The sequence below is a fragment of the Myotis daubentonii genome, chromosome 6, assembly GCF_963259705.1.
Source record: "Myotis daubentonii chromosome 6, mMyoDau2.1, whole genome shotgun sequence".
Lineage (NCBI taxonomy): Eukaryota > Metazoa > Chordata > Mammalia > Chiroptera > Vespertilionidae > Myotis > Myotis daubentonii.
Window position 1 is genome coordinate 60,587,791 of NC_081845.1, and position 19,476 is coordinate 60,607,266.

At 37.5% G+C, this 19,476-nt stretch overlaps 1 protein-coding gene across 6 annotated transcripts in view; it reads left to right on the top strand.

Annotated features, from left to right (window-relative positions):
• PHIP (pleckstrin homology domain interacting protein) overlaps positions 1-19,476 on the top strand; it is a 158,021-nt gene that overhangs the window by 39,571 nt on the left and 98,974 nt on the right. For 5 of the 6 annotated variants that reach the window (XM_059701139.1, XM_059701137.1, XM_059701135.1 and 2 more), the window contains exon 7: positions 7,135-7,295. The exons of the other annotated variant lie outside the window; for it this stretch is intronic. In XM_059701139.1, coding sequence (XP_059557122.1) covers positions 7,135-7,295 — 161 coding nt within the window. The remainder of the gene's footprint in view (positions 1-7,134; positions 7,296-19,476) is intronic. 6 annotated transcript variants of the gene reach the window in all.

The following is a 19,476-nucleotide window of genomic DNA, read 5'->3' on the forward strand; positions in this document are numbered from 1 at the left end:
ACGTATATAAGACAATCAAAATTTAACAGAAGGATTTATAAATGAAAAAGCTGGGATAAATGGTTGATCATTTGGGGGAGAAAAACCTTCCCTCCAAATCTTCACTCACTTCAAATTATATACTGAAGCTCCAGCTATATTAAGGAAATTTAAGTTAAAATAAATTTAAGCCAACATAAATTAAAAAATGTGAAAGTGGTTATTTATTGTACTGTTGGCTGGTAGGACTTTTCATATTAATACAGCAGAAGAAATTACAAACAAAAGGAAAAATATTGACAGAATTGACTATGTAAAAATTTTGAAATCGTGAGATGTCAAGAAACAGCATAATATTGAGAGCAAAGTATATTATGGAAAGTGTTCCTAGAAATATAACTGGAGAAATTAAAGTTGAGGAACTTGTTTCTAGTCAATCATAATGTCAAATTTCAACACAAGTATGTTGAACTTAATGCCTTATTCTTATTTCATTTAGGAATATAGCATAGCTGTTAAAATGCTATTTATGAAGGAAACCTTTGCAGAATTCTAAAAGTAGATTGCTTTAGGTGGTAAAATTATGGATTTTTCTTTTTTGTTTTTATTTTCTTTTTTTTTCTTCTTTTAAATATATTTTATTGATTTTTTACAGAGAGGAAGGGAGAGAGATAGAAAGTTAGAAACATCGATGAGAGAGAAACATCGATCAGCTGCCTCCTGCACATCTCCCACTGGGGATATGCCCGCAACCCAGGTACATGCCCTTGACCGGAATCGAACCTGGGACCCTTCAGTCCGCAGGCCGACGCTCTATCCACTGAGCCAAACCGGTTTCGGCTTTATTTTCTACATTGAGTATGCATTAGTATTATGATTAGAGGAATAAATCAATTCTTGAAAAATCTATGTTTGAATTAGGAAAACGTGACTTGGGGAGCAATTTGATTTATCATCCTAGCACTTGAGAAGTAATCCTATCTATATAGGCAGTCCTCGGGTTACGTCGGACTTGACACGTCGTTTTGTGGTTACGTTGCTATCTCCCATTTATAGTGTTTATTAAAAAAAAAAAAGTTCCATCATTTTGACATATGTACATATGTGCTTTATGATTTTATTATTTATTAACCACAAGTAAAGGCCAGGAGTTATCTTTCTTTCAAATTTTTTTTACTGTTTCACTTCATTACTGCTGTGTATGTTCCTCATGTGAGTGATGTAGGTGCTTATGTAGGTGGGTTCCGACTTACAGTGAAAATCACGTTACGTCATGCTGTAGGAACATCTCCAATGTAACCCGAGGACCTACTGTACTAATAAAAGGGTAATATGCTAATTAGACCAGATATCCATCTGGACGTCCTTCTGGACAAAGCCACTGTAGCGGGGGCTAAGGCCGAGGTAGTTACGGGCGATCAGGCTGGTATAGGGTTCAGTTAGGGGCGACCAGGTCGTCAGGGGAGGGCAGTTAGGGGTGATCAGGCAAGCAGGTAGGTGAGTGGTTAAGAGCCAGCGGTCCCGGATTGCCAGAGTGATGTCCAAGATTGGAGAGGGTGCAGGCCAGGCTGAGGGACCCCGCCCCTCCTGTACACAAATTTCATGCACCAGGCCTCTAGTATAAAATAAAAGGCTAATATGCAAATTGACCAAATGGCAGAACATCCAGTCACTATGATGTCCACTGGCCACCAGGGGGCAGAAACTCAATGCAGGAGCTGCCGCCTGGTGGTCAGTGCACTCCCACAGGGGGAACACTGCTCAGTCAGAGGCTGGCCTCATGGCTGGCAAGTGCAGCAGCGGTGGTGGCAGTGCTAAGGATGTCTGACTGTCAGCTCGGGCCCGCTCTCCGTAGGGAGAGCGGGCCCGAGCTGGCAGTCGACATTCGCCAAAGGTTCCCGGATTGCAAGAGGGTGCAGGCTGGGCTGAGAAACCCTACCCCCCACCCTCTGAGTGCACGAATTTCATGCACCGGGCCTGTAGTAGATAAGAAGAATCACTGTTTAGATATGTGTACACAGTTATATCTAACATAAAGAAATCATGGGCCTTTTGTTTATTTCTAGTAATTAATTCTGTAGACTTTTGCACATAGACTTGACTTCAAAGATTGTTCTGAATGATTTGCTATAAATTACACCTGTTATTTTGCTCCTTTTCTGTCTTCAAACTTTAAAGAGATTGATATTTCAAATGGATAGCTGTGATTTCTGGAATGTTTATTTCATTTACTGGTCTATTTACTTGGAAAATTGAGTAAATATGTTTACTTCTTTTTCCCTCCAAATTAAATCCATTTAGCAGGGCATTTGAAATGAAGGAGTATTTAGAAATATTTTCCATCTGGAACCTGTATGATAAAGAAATCCTCCATTTTTGTTTTATTTCTAAACCTAATTGTTTTACTAACGTAACTTTTTCATTAAATTCACCAAATATATATTAATCATCTACTAAGTGCCAGTTACCACTGTTCTTATGCTAATCAAAGAGCAAAACAGACAGAAATCCTGCCCACATAGAGCTTATTATAGTGTAGTGGGGAATATAGGAAATAATTAGTGAACATAATAAGCATATTAATTTAAAGCATCAGGTGATAAGTGATGGACAAAGAACAGTAATAAAGCTACATAAAGAGGAATTAGGAGTTATGGATGGTGGTGGTAGGGAATCGGTTGCAGTTTTCATTGGGCTGATTAGGTTAGGTCTTGTTGACAGACACATGAAGAAAGACTTGAAGTGGTAGGTCAAGGAATTAGACATATGTGGCGGCGAGTATCCTAGTCAGATGGAATAGCCAGTGCAAACATACTAAATTAGGAGCATACCTGATGTGTTGGAAGAATGGGGAAGATTGGAGTGGCTAAAGCAGAGCAAATAAGGGGTAGGGGGAGTAGTAGGTGAGGTCAGAGAGGTGATGGGATACAAGATTATGCAGGGCCTTGGTAGACTGGTGTATAAGGAATTTGGTGTTATTCTGAATGAAATGAAGAGTGGTATACTTTTGAGCAGAGAAGTAAGTGTTGCAAGGCAACCAGTTATATTGACTACAGTCTTCCTACAGGAGGTGACATTTTAACTGGCCCTGGATATGAAAGAATTTTCCAAGTAGAGATAGAGATTTGCTTTGGCAGGCTTAATTTAAGAATATTTCTCATCACTGTACATATGAAAATAAATGTGCTTTTTAAAACGAAGCTATATATGCTGCTTGATTTAAGGTTAAACTATTGTAATGTCATAGAATGAACTTATTTCTTTGTGACCTCTTATATCTGTAATCATGCTCATTTAGAAAATTGATGTTCTAGTCTAATAAAATTTAAGGAGTTCCTATAATCCACGAGACATTTCTTTACTCTTTTACTCAAATCCAATTAGTCTACTAACAGTTTCTTTAGAAAGTGAATAGTTGCCATTTGCCTTTCTGCTATAAAACTGTAAATTAAATTGAACCATCTTGGGTATCATATTAACTAAAATTCATTTATATACATTTTTATTTTAAAGGCTCTACACTCAGTTGTAAGAAACATGTATATGACAGAATTTCTGTCTTTAAGGTACTTTCGATCTGGTAAGGGAAACACATTATGCAAATTGTATAGTAAAATAAAATGTGAATTTACTAAGTAGGAGTCCTATAACATTGTTCTCTCTACTTTTGTAGAAATTATCTATTCAATCTGGTCAGACCTTCAAATTTAGCCCCCTCAAATTGAACTTTAACTATTGAATCATACTTGTATTTCTTTTTCTAACTCACTGTATCAAGTTTGAATTACCAACTTATTACCTGAAAATTCTATATACTGGACTCTCTGTAGGTCATATCTTTCATTTGCACCAGTTTGTAATTTGGTTGAGAGCAAGATTGTGGCTAGTGCCTTTTTCTCACTTAGGATACAGTCATATGTAGATAGTCAGTAGTTAATTGGTAGTGAAGCATAACAGGCTAGTGTGGAATATAATTTTAACTATAAATATATTGCACTTAATGTTATGTTTCTGGAAAGTTTTACTTGAGAAGTTGACTGTAAAGTAACTTTTTGAGAGGATAATCTTTTTTTTCAGTTGACTCTCAATGAAAATGAACTTCAGGTAAAGATTTAGTAAAAACTGTTTAAGAGAGCAGTAATATTTTTTTCTCTTTAGCTGAGGGAAGTATTTTTGCTTAGAAAATACTTTACCAACTCTGATTTTCCAAATGATCTTTACAAAATATTCAGTTAAAAAAATTCCAATACACAATCAAGTGCTTGATCATCATTAAAATAATAGTTTTGATATTATAATTACCACCAACAATCCTTTTTTATATGTGAACAATGTTAAATATTAATAAAATTTGACATTTTTAGAATTTTATTAAATTTTGGAGGGAATTAAACTATGTTTTTGTAACACTGTCAGTGTTTGTGATATGTCATCACATTTTCTTTTCTTTTTTTTTTGGATATATTTTTATTGATTTCAGAGAGGAAGGGAACGGGAGAGAGAGATAGAAACATCAGTGATGAGAGAGATTCATCAATTGGCTGCCTCCTGCAGGCCCCCCCCCCCCCCCCCCCACTGGGGATCAAGCCCACAACCTGGGCATATGCCCTCGACCAGAATCAAACCCGGGACCTTTTAGCCCACAGGCCGATGCTCCATCCACTGGGCCAAACCAGATAGGGCTCATCACTTATTTTCTTACAGAAATGTCATGATTCTTAGTTTTTCTCAAATGTCATTGAGAGGGATGTCTGACTGCCTGTTTAGGATAAGATTATTTGCATTATTGTTTGGCAAGACAGTTGATGTCTGTGCTTTTATGTGAGGCCTGTTCTAAATCACTTTGGAGCCAAAGTACTGGAGGATGTCTTTTACCAGGCCATTTCTGTGCATAAGGAAAGATGTGTCAGGCCTTATTAGAAACTTACTGAATCACTATATAACCAACTTAAGCCTAAATATACTAATTCATAGTTGTTAAAGTTTATCTTAGATATTCATAGATGTTGAAATAGATTATTGTGTAGAACTTATATGTTAACAGCAGGAGAGATAATCCTAATATATAAAAAGCTAGGGGCCGTCACGACCGAAACAACTGGACAGATGACCGAACAGCAGGCTGCGTAGGGCGACCAGGCCTGCAGGGGAGACAGTTGGGGGGGACCAGGCTAGCAGGGGGGAATTTGGGGGCAACCAGGCTGGCGGGGGGGGGCAGTGAGGGGTGACCAGGTCGGTGGGGTGGGCAGTTGGGGGTGACCAGTCTGGCGGGGGGGCAGTAAAGGGGGACCAGGCCAGCAGAGAGGGCAGTAAGGGGCAACCAGGCTGGCAGATGGTGGTAGTTAGGGGCGTCCAGGCTGACAGCAAGGGCAGTGAGGGACAACCAGGCTGGAAAGGGGGAGCAGTAAGGGCAACCAGGCCTGTGGTTGGGGCATTGAGGCGTGACCAGGCTGGCAGGGGGGGGCAGTGAGGGGCGATCAGGCTGGTATGCAGGTGAGCAGTTAGGAGCCATCAATCTAGGATTTTGAGAGGGATGTCTGACTGCCTGTTTAGGTCCAATCCCTGGCATCGGGCCTAAACTGGCAGTTGGACATCCCCTGAGGGCTCCCAGATTGGAGCAGGGCAGGATGGGCTGAGGGGACCCCCCCCCACACGCACACACACACGAATTTCATGCACTGGGCCTCTAGTCTATCTTATATAATAAAAGCCTAACGTGCTAAGTGTCCAACCGTTCGTTTGACTGTTTGACCAGTCTCTATGACATGCACTGACCACCAGGGGGTCGATGCTGCAACCAGTAAGTTAGCTTGCTGCTGGGGTCCGGCCTATGGGACTGGGCTAGTCAGGCCGGACACGCCTTGGAGCTCTCCTATGGTCTCTTCCTGGTTCCAATTGTGCACCAGTGGGGTCCTTCAGCCTGGCCTGCGCCCTCTCGCAATCCAGGATCCCTCAGGGAATGTGCGCAGGCCAGACCGGGGGGACCTCACTGGTGCACGAATGCGTGTACCAGGCCTCTAGTTAGAATATAAAATGATTGATACAGTAAAAGAACATAAGGATAATGTAATTATCTTGAAATATTATTGTAAAATATTCTTTAAATCTCGCCAGTCCCCAAGATTTCTTTTTTTTTTTTTTGCTTTCAAATACACAAATACTTAAAATATACAAACATTTATTGTATGTGGATAAAAAAATACTGGTATTCTGTATGCTCTAATTGAGATATTTGTGTCTCATCAATAATTGCTAGACTCTAAATCTAGTTTAAATAGCATTTTTTTTATATATACTTAATTATCTTTGGGACTAAACTCAAGTGAGAAACTATAGTACTTACTATCCATCTAGTCTAGTGCTTACTAGCTGGCACTTACAGTTAGAAATAAAGCTTTATATTAAAAATATGTAGGTAAATACTGTGCCTGCTGATCAGTCAGCATATGGTTATTAACGTATTCTTTGTTCATAATTATCAGTATAGAAGATAAGTACAGTCATAATTTAGTTGGAAGAGAACATTTTGTGCTGCAGTGAAGTAATTTTCAGTTATATTTGAAAGATAGTTAAAATGGATTAGTTGAAAAAAGAGCAAATAGGTTTTAGAGAAGGAATCACTCATACAGTTGTTTGTCAAGATCACCATTTTAATTTTAAAAAATAATGCAGTGAATTATTCTTCTGTCTTCATTTGTAGTTTTTAAAAGCATCACTTGGCGTGTCAGGATTAGTGTGGTTAGGAATTGCTGGATGATAAAATCTAAAAATTACTGGATCCAGTTTAACTGCTTTTGTAAGAAAACCTATCTCATAGAGACCTTTAAAGAAATAATATCATATAAAATGAGACTAAAACTGAATAAAGAAGCCTGAATTTAAATTCTAGCTTCATATTTGTGACTTTAGACATGCCATTTAAATGAATTTGATACTTTGTAAAATGAGGATAAAAGTGCCTAACTTAATGAATTTCAGGTGACATAATATGTTTTTATTATGACTGTTTTGGAGACTTTTAACTAGGAGCCATATACATTAGAAAGCATTGTTATTATCAACATATGAGAAATTAGAATATGTGAATTCTTAAAAGGTAATAATTTAAAAAAATAATTTCTGATTTATAAATATTTTCCTCCTTTTTCTTGGTAGCGGATACTTTGTTTTCAAGGAGGCTGAATGGGAAATACAGGCTTGAGCGACTTGTTCCAACTGCAGTATATCAGCACATGAAAATGCATAAACGAATTCTTGGACATTTGTCGTCTGTGTACTGTGTAACTTTTGATAGAACTGGCAGACGGATATTTACTGTAAGTAATTTTAAAAATATCTTAATTCATATGTAAAATTGAAGAAACATTTCATGTAGTTGAACCTCAGATAAAACCTTTATTTTTCCTTTTAATAAAAAACGGGAAATTTGGGTTATTTAGCTTATTCACAGAATATTTTACTTAAGACTAGACTTTATCCAAGTTTGGAAAATTCCTAAAAGACATGTTATATCACAGTCACAGCTATATTAAAGTCCCGCATCATGGATAAGTGTAATTCCCAGCATTATTTCAAATATATAGTTTGAAATTTTGGAAAATGTCAAATAATAACTTTAATTTTAAACCCAAGGGCATTTCCAAAGTATGTTAAGCGTATTAGAGGAGACTACTAAATATGTCTTTTTATATTACTTGTAGAAAACAGCTAGTCTATGGGAAATTTCCCTTTAAAATTGTGCTAGAAAAAATTCTGAGCATATTTAACATGCTTTGTTTATTACCTTTTCTCCTTAACACCTCACTCTTTAACGTGTATGATGTTGTATTCAAAGAGGCTCTTTGGGTTCATTTTTTATTCTTTTAACTTGTTGAATGGAGAAAAGCACTGGTTTTCAGTTTTAGGTGAGAAAATTATTTTGGGGGGAATTTCAATTTATTTTTGGACATCTTAACTATTACATCTACTAAGGGTAATACTTTTCATACTAACAATACTTGTACTTACAATTAAATTACTCACAAAGTTCTTAATTTCTTTTGAAATAAGAAAACAGCAAATGGAAGTTAAAATGGAAATTCCTGTCTCTGTCTTTGAAGCAAGCAGCTGTGAATTTTACACAGTTGGGACAGTTAGAGATTTCCTCTTTTAAGTAAACATGCTTATGAACTGAGATTTATTTATAGCTACTTCTCCTGTACTTGTATATCCAGTCATCGGTAAACCAGTAGGATGTGAGAGAGATTTTTATACATATCTTTTCCCTGATTCTAATTCTTTCCAGGTAGTTGTAGGTCATTTTCTACTGTAATATTCCCCCCTGTTACCTTTTTTATTTTTTTTTAATTTCCATTGTTCTCTAGGAAGCAGCATAAAAGTGAAAATTTTAAAATTTTCTAACCAAGGTTATTTTCACTGTGAAGAATAGGTATATCTGTTTGCTAAAGTTTCTGACATCTGCAACAATAATTACATACAGCTTTTTCAAATTTATTATACTAATATTTAAATTTAGTTTTCAAAACAAAATGAATAATTTATTTCTAACATTTAAAAGAATTCTTTCAAAAATAGTAGTCTGTAATAATGAGAAAAAAACATTACATTGTGTTTGTACTTCATTTTGGTGATTAAAAAGTTATGCCATTACATTGAGATTAAAAAAATACATAATTCCTTAGTCTTTGTGTGTAAAGTACCTTGTGGGAATTCTTTTTTAAAGATTTGAATTAGGTCAATAATCTAGAAATTATTTTAGGGAAGTGGAGTGCAATAGTAATGCTTTTACTCTCATAAGTTTAGTTAGAGCGGTAGGTATAGAGTTGGAAGACTCCCCCACTCTGAATCAGTGGTTAGAAAACTACTGTGAGTAAAGCCTAACTTACCACCTGTTTTTGGAAATAAAATTTTATTCAATTATAGACATGCTTAGTTGTTTATGTATTATCTATGGTTGCTTTTGCAACAGCACAGTTAAGTAGTTATGACTACAAAGCCTAAGATAATTACTATCTGGCTCTGTATAGAAAAAAAATTGCAGCTCCTATTCTAAATGTGTAATTCCTACTTTTAAGATCATTTGATTTGGAGAACAGGAACGATATGTGAAGAGGAAACTGTTTTCAGTTATTTTCCTTTGTTGAAGATATAAATCAGGGGTCCTCAAACTTTTTAAACAGGGGGCCAGTTCACTGTCCCTTAGACCATTGGAGGGCTGAACTATAGTTTAAAAAAAAACTATGAACAAATTCCTATGCACACTACACATACCTTATTTTGAATTAAAAAAAAAACAAAACAGGAACAAATACAATATTTGTATTTGCATGTGGCCCGTGGGCTGTAGTTTGAGGACCCCTGATATGAAGGGAGAAAATTATCACTATTATTTTATATGGTCTCAACAAGAGTCTAAAAATGTTGATGTTTTACATATGTGATACAATTTGTTAACACATTGTTTGCGGGTAGTTTTTATCGCGCTAACAGGTGGCGCGGGCCATTTTTGCTAATTTTTTGCGCAAATGGCAACATTCAGTAAAATTACGATAACTTTAGTTTTACATATTTTTTTCAATGAAACTTCTTGTGATTTACTATAAAATGTATACTGAATTATTTTTCTTAGAATCGCACTGAATGCGTGGCGAGGCAGAGAATTGTGTGAAGGGATGACTCTACGCAGTTGAATAGATTACCGTTATACCTGGAAGTACATGCATAATTCACCATTGTATGTGTTATAGACCCAAATTTTGTCCTTTGGAATTCGTATATCTGCATGTTAGCATCCCTTTAGAGCAATAAAAAAGTATAAAAATAAACATATTTATACGTTACCTGCATTCTACCGCTAGTCTATAAAAAACGTATTAATACGTGTCCCGCGCTCGACTACCAGTCAACGTAAAACGTATAAATACGTTTCCCGCATACAATGTGTTAATTGTGCCCAAATCTGTCTCATTTGTAATTTTTTATTGGTGATTTGCAGTTACAGATTCCAAAATGTTTCATTGTGAATAGAAATGCAAAAATATGAGAGTCTGTTATTTAAAATTTTCTTGTATTCTTATGATTAACCCCTCATTTGGCAGGTAGGGTAAATATGTGTTCACTGTTCATAACTATAAAGTGGGATGGCTGCTGGGTGTGTGTTTCCTCATTCCACTGGGAACACACTAGCCACTGACTAATGCTTTGAAAAGTGATAGGATAAGGCTTTTGGATAGTAGAGCATGACTGATAGTAGATCATAGTATTCTCTCAGAAATAAGCCATTCACTCAAAATACCGTCTTTCATTCCAGTGAGGAGTCACACTTGTTATTTATTGGAATAGCAATTCAATAGTAGACTAACCAGTATTTCCTATTTATGTCTTACGTGTCTTAAGACTTTGTACATTTACTACAAAGGTTTTTGTGCAGATATATTTGAAAGCTTTTTCCAAGGGACTAATTCTCGAGTTTTTTCTGAGTAGGAACAGCTAGAGGCAGTTTAGATAGCAGTGTGGTTAAGAGCCTCAGCTTGGCATTAAGGGACTACTCTTAGTTCAACTCATAACTTTACCACTTCCTTCCAGTTTAGTTTAGCATGGACAGATGATCTCACCCCTCTATTCACCAGTGTCTCATCTCAAAAAAGTGGGAGGGGGAAAAAAAAAGTGGGAGGGGAAATAAGTAATAGGAGTTTTGTGGGATTACATGAAATAATGTATATAATTAGTATAGAACAAGATGTACAGTAAACAGTCATTAAGTTTTACCTGCTGGTCTTAATTTCATAGATAGATTTAAATAAATTTTATTTTTTTATCCATATAAGAATCTTATTTATAAACTAGAGGCCTGGTGCACGAAATTTGTGCACTCAGGGAGGGGTGGTCCTCTCGCAGTCCGGGAGCCCTTGGGGGATGTCCGACTGCCGCTGCGCTCACCAGCTGTGAGCCCGGCTTCTGGCTGAGCAATGCTCCCCCTGTGGGAGCGCACTGACCACCAGGGGGCAGCTTCTGAGTTGAGTGTCTGCCCCTTGGTGGTCAGTGCATGTCATAGTAGCCGGTGTGCCACCGTTCAGTCGATTTGCATATTAGCCTTTTATTATATAGGATGCTATACAAGATTTAAACTGAAATCATTGTAATTGATAAGTGAAATTCTGTATTAGGAAGTTTTGCCATTATTTTATACCAGAATATTTAATAATAGATGTTTCCCAGTAAAAAATGAGAAGAACCCAGGGCGGGAGCTAGCATAATTACCAAGTAGTACTTGATCCCTAATTCTCTCTCTTAGTTTTTAAATTATTTTTACTTGGTTTCAGAATCATTGCCTTAAACAATATTTACCTAAGAAAAGTAGAATTAACAAATTCTCTCAGGAGTAAGCCATTCACTCAAAATACAAAAGTACGTTGAGGACCATATAAAAAGATCATCCGCCCTCCCCTTCCCTTTTAGAAACAAAATGTATCTCTCTTTTCAAAATAAGGAAAAAGAGCATAAAATACTTCCATAAAGGCAATAAGTTATGATAAGGAATATGAAATTATGCATTTTTTTATTGTCTAAAGTTTTACATATGTCTCCCTTTTCCCAAATTGACCCTACCCACCACTCCTCCCTCCCCCCCCCCCCCTCCAAACCCCCCCAAGGTTATGCATTCTTTTAACACACTTCAGTCTTTAGGAGCCAGACACTGTTCTGAAACACTTAGGATATAGCAATGAAAGTCATAGTATCTTCTAGAGAGTTCACAGATTTTCAACAGACAATATTGATATAATGTAAAAAGACAGAGACTGCTCAAGATACAGAGGAGATAGGTAACTAATCCAGTTTATAGTAGAGACTAGAGGCCCTATGCATGAAATTCACGCAAGAGTAGGCATTCCTTCCCCCACTTCCAGCACCAGCTTCCCTCTCGCACCCGGGACCCAGGCTTTCCTTGCAGCCCAGCTTCGTCTGGAAGGTCATCCAGAAGGACATCTGGTTAATTAGCATATTACACTTTTATTATTATAGATGGTAAGAGAAACTTACTAGAGAAGGGACACTTCAGCTGAGTTGAGCTAGACATTGCAGACTTGGGAAAGACATTTATAAACTTTGGGAGAATGTAATGTGCAATTGTGAATTATTGGATATGGCAAAGAATAAATATGGGTCATCGTCAAACAAGAGCTAGAGATAGTGGTGAGGGACAAAATCCTCAACATCCTTTTGGGCATATGAAAGATTGGGTTTCTTGCCTGAAGTCAATGGAGAGAAAATGACAAATTTAGACAAAAGAATAAGTAGAAATTCTTTTAATGACACCCTGGGCATTAAAGAGGATGGATTGAAACTAAATATATACAGAGGAATTGGTTCTAGCAGTGATCCATGAAAGAAATCATTAGGGCTTGAACAGAGCCATAGTGGAAGTAGGGATGGAATTAACAGATTAAAGCTAGAATCTGTAGAATTTAAGAAATTCATTTGAATGTAGGGAGGCTTTAAGAGAGAACAGTATAGAATGACGTATTTTTAACTTGTGTGACTGGTTACAAAGTTTAGTCACTATCTGTGATATAGGGATTTAAATGGAGAAGTTTGTGAGGTTGGACATGTTGAATTTGAGATATTCATGTGGCTAGCTAAATAGAAAAGTTCGAAAGGCTGTGGGAGCTCAGGAGAGAGAGCTAGGCTAGAAGATTCAGCTTGGGAATCATTGAATAAGGAAATTGACTGTATTACCTCATAAGTATGTAATGGAAGAAGGCTGGAACTTCACCCTTTAAAGCAGACCAGAGACAAGGAGAGGCATCCGTAACAGACTGAGAAAGCGCTGCCTAAGAGGGCAGAGAAAAATAAAAAAGAAGTGGTATTTTAAAAGCCAATGGATTTCCATTTCATGAAAGATCGAAATCTAAAGTGAAATTAGAACCGAAAGACATCTTTTGGATTTGACAAGGCAATTAATGCCCTTGGCAAAAAAAAAAAAAAAAGTTTTAGTATTAGGGATAGGAGTGAGATTGCAATGCACTGAGGAGGGGTGTTAGGAATTGAAAAGCTGAAGAGACTTGATATAGACTTATACTCCAAAAAGTTTGACAGTTGACAAAGAAAGGCTGTTTTCTGAATGTGGAGTACCACCACTGAACTTCATACTTACATTATATTGTATTTTCTACTATGTTGCAAAAATTTTTAGATGTCTATTAAATTAAGTGTTTCTTAATAGGAAAGACTTTTTCTTGAACCTTATTAGATCTATAGTGCCTTACAGAGTATCTGGTGCATACAGTGGGCATATAACAAATTAATGAATCAACCATTCAATTAGGAAAAAAAAAAAGAATAGTAGACTCTGATAGAGGAGATAAGTGCGAATGTCTATAGGACAGATTTCCTTCTGTGGCTCAGTTACACTGGTCTATTTTTGTACTAGAAACTTGCAAAACCCATTAATGACTTACAGACTTTTTGTATGAGCTATTTCCTTTGCCTGGAATTGCCTGCTTCAAAATATTTCTTTGTCTTATTCCTGTATTAGCTGTTCTCTGTTCAGATGCCACTTTCTTAGAGATTCTTCCCTGCTTACCTTCCTGCCCCTACTCCACCAGTATCTATCTCATTCCTGTATTTTTCCTATAATATCATTCTCTGAAATTTTTATTTTTATAACGTTTTTATTGTATCTTTTACTGAGTTCTGTGAGGACAGAGACCTTGATTATTTTATTACCATTGGCTAAAATAGAAATGCATGAGTGATTCTGCTTTAAATAGGTAAATGAATTAGTGAAAGAGAAAGGTAAAACCCTAACCTCTTTACAGTAGAATGCCAACTAATAATTTAGAAAAAATGATGGTTTAGCAGCCATCATAGTACTGGTTGATTCATTTGTGTGTCATCAATGCAGGCTAACACTGGTAGAGGATCTTAGTTTGAAGATCTTGGCATAATTTTGGAGTGTTTCTACACGATATTATTTAATTAAGTATACTAATCAATTAAAAGGGGGAAAACTGCAACTTTTCAGGGTAGAAACCTTGGAAACACTAACTAAAGAAAGTTCACTTTATTAGTGGTGGGAATGGCTTGACAGTATGTGTCCTCTGAAGTGTTGCACTGAGAAAAACAGCATCTTGTCTGTGGGATATACCAAGTCACTAAGACCTTGGTCTGATCATGAAGAAACATTAGACGAGGGGTTCTCAACCTGTGGGTTGCGACCCCTTTGGCAGTCAAATGACCCTTTCACAGGGGTCGCCTAAGACCATCCTGCATATCAGATATTTACATTATGATTCATAGCAGTAGCAACATTACAGTTATGAAGTAGCAACGAAAGTAATTTTATGGTTGGGTCACAACATGAGGAACTGTATTTAAAGGGCCAGAAGGTTGAGAACCACTGCATTAAACAGACTTAAGGGTCGGGGTCGTCTACAGAATGTAAGCTCTATATTATTTATAAATTTCTGAGGACGAGAAACACAGAGAAAGCCTGAGGAAGTATTCCAGATAGAGTAAAGAGACAATATAACTAAAATGTAACAAGTGTTGCTATATGGGATCCTGGCAAAAAGGAAAATGGGACCTTCCTGGGATAGTTGACAAAATTTGAATGGGGCCTTAGGATTTGATGGTAGATTTATCAATATCAACTTCCCAACTTATGTAGGTGAGTGTTCCTATTTTAGAGAAATATGCCTAGGCTATTTGGAAGTGATGGGACATCATTGAAGAGAGGTGGTGCTGGAGCAAATGTAGTGAATTGTTAATAGTTGATGAGTCTGGGTGATGAGATACGGAAGATATTGGCATTATTCTTAAACTCTTAAGTTTGGAATTAAAAAATTATGTTTTAAAAGTGTATGACAGGTATTTGTAGGGATGATGGTAAGTATTCAGTAAGTTTGTTAGTAATGGAAAGAGCTAGAGGATGGTAATTCATAGAAAGAAAAAATTGTGAAATATTGTGTGGATCAAGAGGAAGGAACTAGGAGAGCCGACTTAAAGTTATGAGAAGAGATCATTGATATGCAGTGGTTTTTAAGGAGGAGATATAGATGAGTAAGTAGATGAAGATGGGATATATAAAGAGCAGCTTATTTTGACTATTTGGAAAGATAGTTAATTAGGTTTCAGAATGAACAAAGCCTACTCTTCAATGTGAAATATTTTATCTGCTAAGAGTCTTGGTTAGGAAATGGGACTGGGTTCTAGACATGAGTGATACAATAATAGTAGAGGAAAAGAATGATGAATATAGACCAGTTAGGGATTAAAAAAAAAAATTACTGATTAGCCTTAGGTGGACAGAGACTGAGAAAATTGAGCATATGTTGAAATGCTTGTTACTGAAGTTTATGGTAATTTGTAAGGAAAATGAAAGAGCTCTGATAGATTGGTAGGAAAGAAAACCAGTGCTATTTTCTTAAAGAAGGAAAAAACATTGAACTAAATTTAAATTGTAAGCAACTTGTAGCTGCTTGAAGAACAAGAATACTTTTTAGTTTAAATAAGAAAATGACATTGTAGAATACATAGTATTTTAAACATTTAATTATTTGCTCTGATGGCACCAAGAGGTGAAATCTGACTTATAAAGCTATGTAGTAGTAGCAAGAGAAATAAGAATTTTCTTTGTTCTGACAAGAAACAACAAATTCCCCAAGATAGAAGTTTAGAAATTACATATTTCTTATATCGTTGTCAAAGTAATAATCTTTGGTTGATCTTCACGATTGATGCTTCTCTTAGCAGGGAAAGGTTTATAAGTCTACTTTTTAATTTTAAGGGCATCTGAGCAGAAGTAACCTACTATACTGTTTCCAACTGTGTGCAGTTTTTTGCTTGCAGAAGTCAAACATTCTTTGTCATGTACTGCTCCACCCTGTACACTTTTCATTGAACAGATCACATAGTTGTCACCTCTAATCTTCTAGCTTTTAGTTTAAATAAAGAAATGCATATAGTTCAAATAAACCCTTTAAAACTTGTCTTTCAGAAACTATTGAATTTTTATAGACTTTAGGTTCTGCTTTAGTCTGCATAGAATTTAATTGATTCAAAGTCCTGTGTCTGAAGTTATTTTGTAATGTTTTCATATAAATAGGTAGGAGATTTTTTCTAGGTTTTAAGGAGAATATTAATACCCAAGTATATAACAAAGTAGAGGAGAAAGCCTTGTCACAGAGACCTGTGGGACTTTTCTTTACCAGCTTACCAAAGCCAAATGTGTACTAGACATTGCCTTATGCTTTATTTTCGGAGAATGTTAGTATTTGGTAGACAAATAAAATAGGAATTACCTGTATTGTTAGATTCAGATGTATGCAGGAAGAAAAGGTCTTTGGTGCCACTATTTTCATAATCTCCTTAAAAGTATTAAAAGAAATAACAATGATTCTGGAGTAAGAGTCTGCTTCTGTTTTCTTTCTCTGTCCTAAGCTAAGGTGTATATTGATTGTCTTAAAGGCACAGGGTTTATCATTATGTACCTGGTTTCTTTAGGTATGGTGATGGAATAAGCAAATTTATAGGGTACTTCAAACTAAATTCCTATTCTTAGGCAAATCTAAGGTTTATTTAAGTCCCACCCTTTCTTACCAGGACTTTTCACTATATGGGTGTGTTTTTTCTCAGGATAGAAAAAAAAGGTACTTTTATTCCTCCCTCCCTCCCTCCCTCCCTCCCTCCCCCCTCCTTCCTTCCTTCCTTCCTTCCTTCCTTCCTTCCTTCCTTCCTTCCTTCCTTCCTTCCTTCCTTCCTTCCTTCCTTCCTTCCTTCCTTCCTTCCAAGCTTCCTTGGCTTCGTCTTTGCATTGAAGATGTTTTGACATTTTTAGAAAACACACTACTATATATTTGGTGTCACATTTTGTTTGGGGATTTAAGTAAACTAAAGCTATACATTCTTATTGTTGTAATGTTTTCAGTTTATGCATAATATGGTACATTTTGACATAGATAAATGGTAACATATTAATGAACATACTTTCACAGTTATTATAAGAGGTTTTCATTATTGAAAAGTTGCCGGGGTCCAGCCCCAGCGGGTCCAGGGGTCCCCAAAGGTGTGGACGGAGTCGGCGAAGAGGGAATGACACAGGGACTTCTCCAGCCAGGTTTGGTCGCCATGTTCTAGTCAGGTTCTCTTGCCAATTTCTGTAGTCAGGTTCAGTCCAGGATCCCTTGCCATGTTCTCCCGCTAGGCTCTGTCTCTAGGCTCCGAGGCCAGTCCCTCTCCAGGATCCTCCGGCATGCTCTCTCCAGCAAAGTTCTTCTGTCTCTAGGCTCCGTGTAGATTCTGTCTTCTTGATTCTGTTCTAAGTTCTGAGAGTTTCTGTCTTGTTACAACTGTATTTATACCAGTTGATTCAATCCTATCAATCTCTATTACAAAGGTTAGGGCGTTTCTTATCTCCATTCCAGGGAGAAAAGATTATGTAGTTTAAGCATGATTGTTCGTAGTTAAAGGGATTAATTACCCGCCTGGTACTTAGTTGAGGGGTTTTATTCCCTCCCTAACTTCAGGGGAAAATCCCTACCTGGGGAAACAACCTTTCTCAGAGACCTTGGTTAAAACACATAGTGCCAAGAAGGTGAGCAAACATATTAAGAACCGTATGCCATATATGCCAGGTCCCTTGAAACAGCAAGGATGGACCGGCTCCCGGCAAAAAGTGAAAATAGTGATCCATTGCTGTTTGCTTGGCATTACATGAATTTTTTTAAAAAGCATTTTTAGTTTTGTACCTAGCTAGATTATGCATTTCTTAAAACATTGTGGCAAAAAATAAAACACTGTGGCTCAAAGAGTATAGTGACAATGTCCGGTCTGCATAAAATTCTCTGTAGTTACCTCATCAGGTTAAATTCAAACCTCCTTAACAGGCATTTTTAAAACACTCTTATCTTCCTCAGATAAAATCTTTTTAGCTGAATTTCTTATTTCCACTATACTTTGTACTCCCAACGTTTTTCACCTTGCCATTTCGTAATTCTAGCAACCGATAAATGACTTTATTTTCTCCTAAGCCTTGGAACTTGGCTGAAAAAAGTTGTCAGCTGGGGTTTTTCTAAAATCATACTATCTTATTTTATCAGGACTTTCACTGTTGCTCACGGATTTTATTTTATTTTTACCTTTTTTCCTTATTGCTCTTATTCTTTCATATTTCTCTAAACTTGCCTTACTTTTTTGGGGTTCCTTTTTTTGTTTATCCCTTCCCTCCTTTTAGGAAATAATCCTCAGATACTTGTTTTACTTGCTAAAGTTAGAATCATCTAATTTCTTTGTTGTTTATTTTAATACTAGAGGCCTGGTGCATGAAAATCGTGCATGGGGGGGGGTGTGCCCCTCAGCCCAGCCTGCACCCTCTTGCAGTCCAGGACCCCGCGGGTAGAGTCCCTAGGCCTGGCCCATGATCAGGGCCTATGGGGGCTTTCCTTCCCCAGGCTGCCGGCATCTGGCTCCACCTCTGCCACTGCCACTGCCACTGCTTGCCATCTGTGCAGCACCGTGCCCCCCTCCTCCCTCCCCCGCTACCTGTTGCCTCCCTCTGTGGGTGACAGGCGTGGGGTGGGATTGCTTGGCTGGCCTGGGCCTCCCTCTATGGGGCGATTGATTGCGGGCCCCCAGATTGGCTGCCCCGCAGAGGGAGACCCTGCCCACCCACTGCAGCGCTGCCGGCCAAGTAGCCTGGGCCTCCTTCTTTGGGGCGATCAATTGTAGGGCTCCACTATTGATAGCCCAGCAGAGGGAGGCCCTGCCCACCCAGCCGGGGCTCTGCAATTGATCGCTGTGCAGAGGGTGGGGTGGGCTTCTCTCTTCGGGGCGATCGATCGCCGAGCCCCTTTCACCATTAACATAACATTGCTTTTATTTTAATGTCCATAATTCTTTTTTTTTTTTTAATATATTAATGTTTTACAGAAAGAAAGGGAGAGGGATAGAGAGTTAGAAACATTGATGAGAGAGAAACATTGATCATCTGCCTCCTGTACACCCCCTACTGGGGATGTGCCCACAACTAAAGTACATGCCCTTGACTGGAATCAAATCCAGGACTCTTCAGTCCGCAGGCTGATGCTCTATCCACCGAGCCAAACCTGTTAGTGCCATAATTCTTTTTTTTAACATTTTTATTGAAAGACTGCACTGTCCTACTCTTTGGTTTATTATTGACCTCATTAACATTTGAGATAGGCTTGTGGGAAAAAGGTCATCTGTTCAAAAATTCTCTCTACGGGAATTTTGTCCTTTCACATTTGATTTAAACACATTTATAGTGCTTTTAAAAAATATTTTTCCAGCCCTAACTGGTTTGGCTTAGTGGATAAAGCATTGGCCTGCAGACAGAATAGTCCTGGGTTCGATTCTGGTAAGGACACATGACTGGGTTGCTGGCATGATCCCCAGTAGGGGGTGTGCAGGAGGCAGCCAACCAGTGATTCTCTCTCATCATTGATGTTTCTATCACTCTCTCCCTCTCCTTCCTCTCTG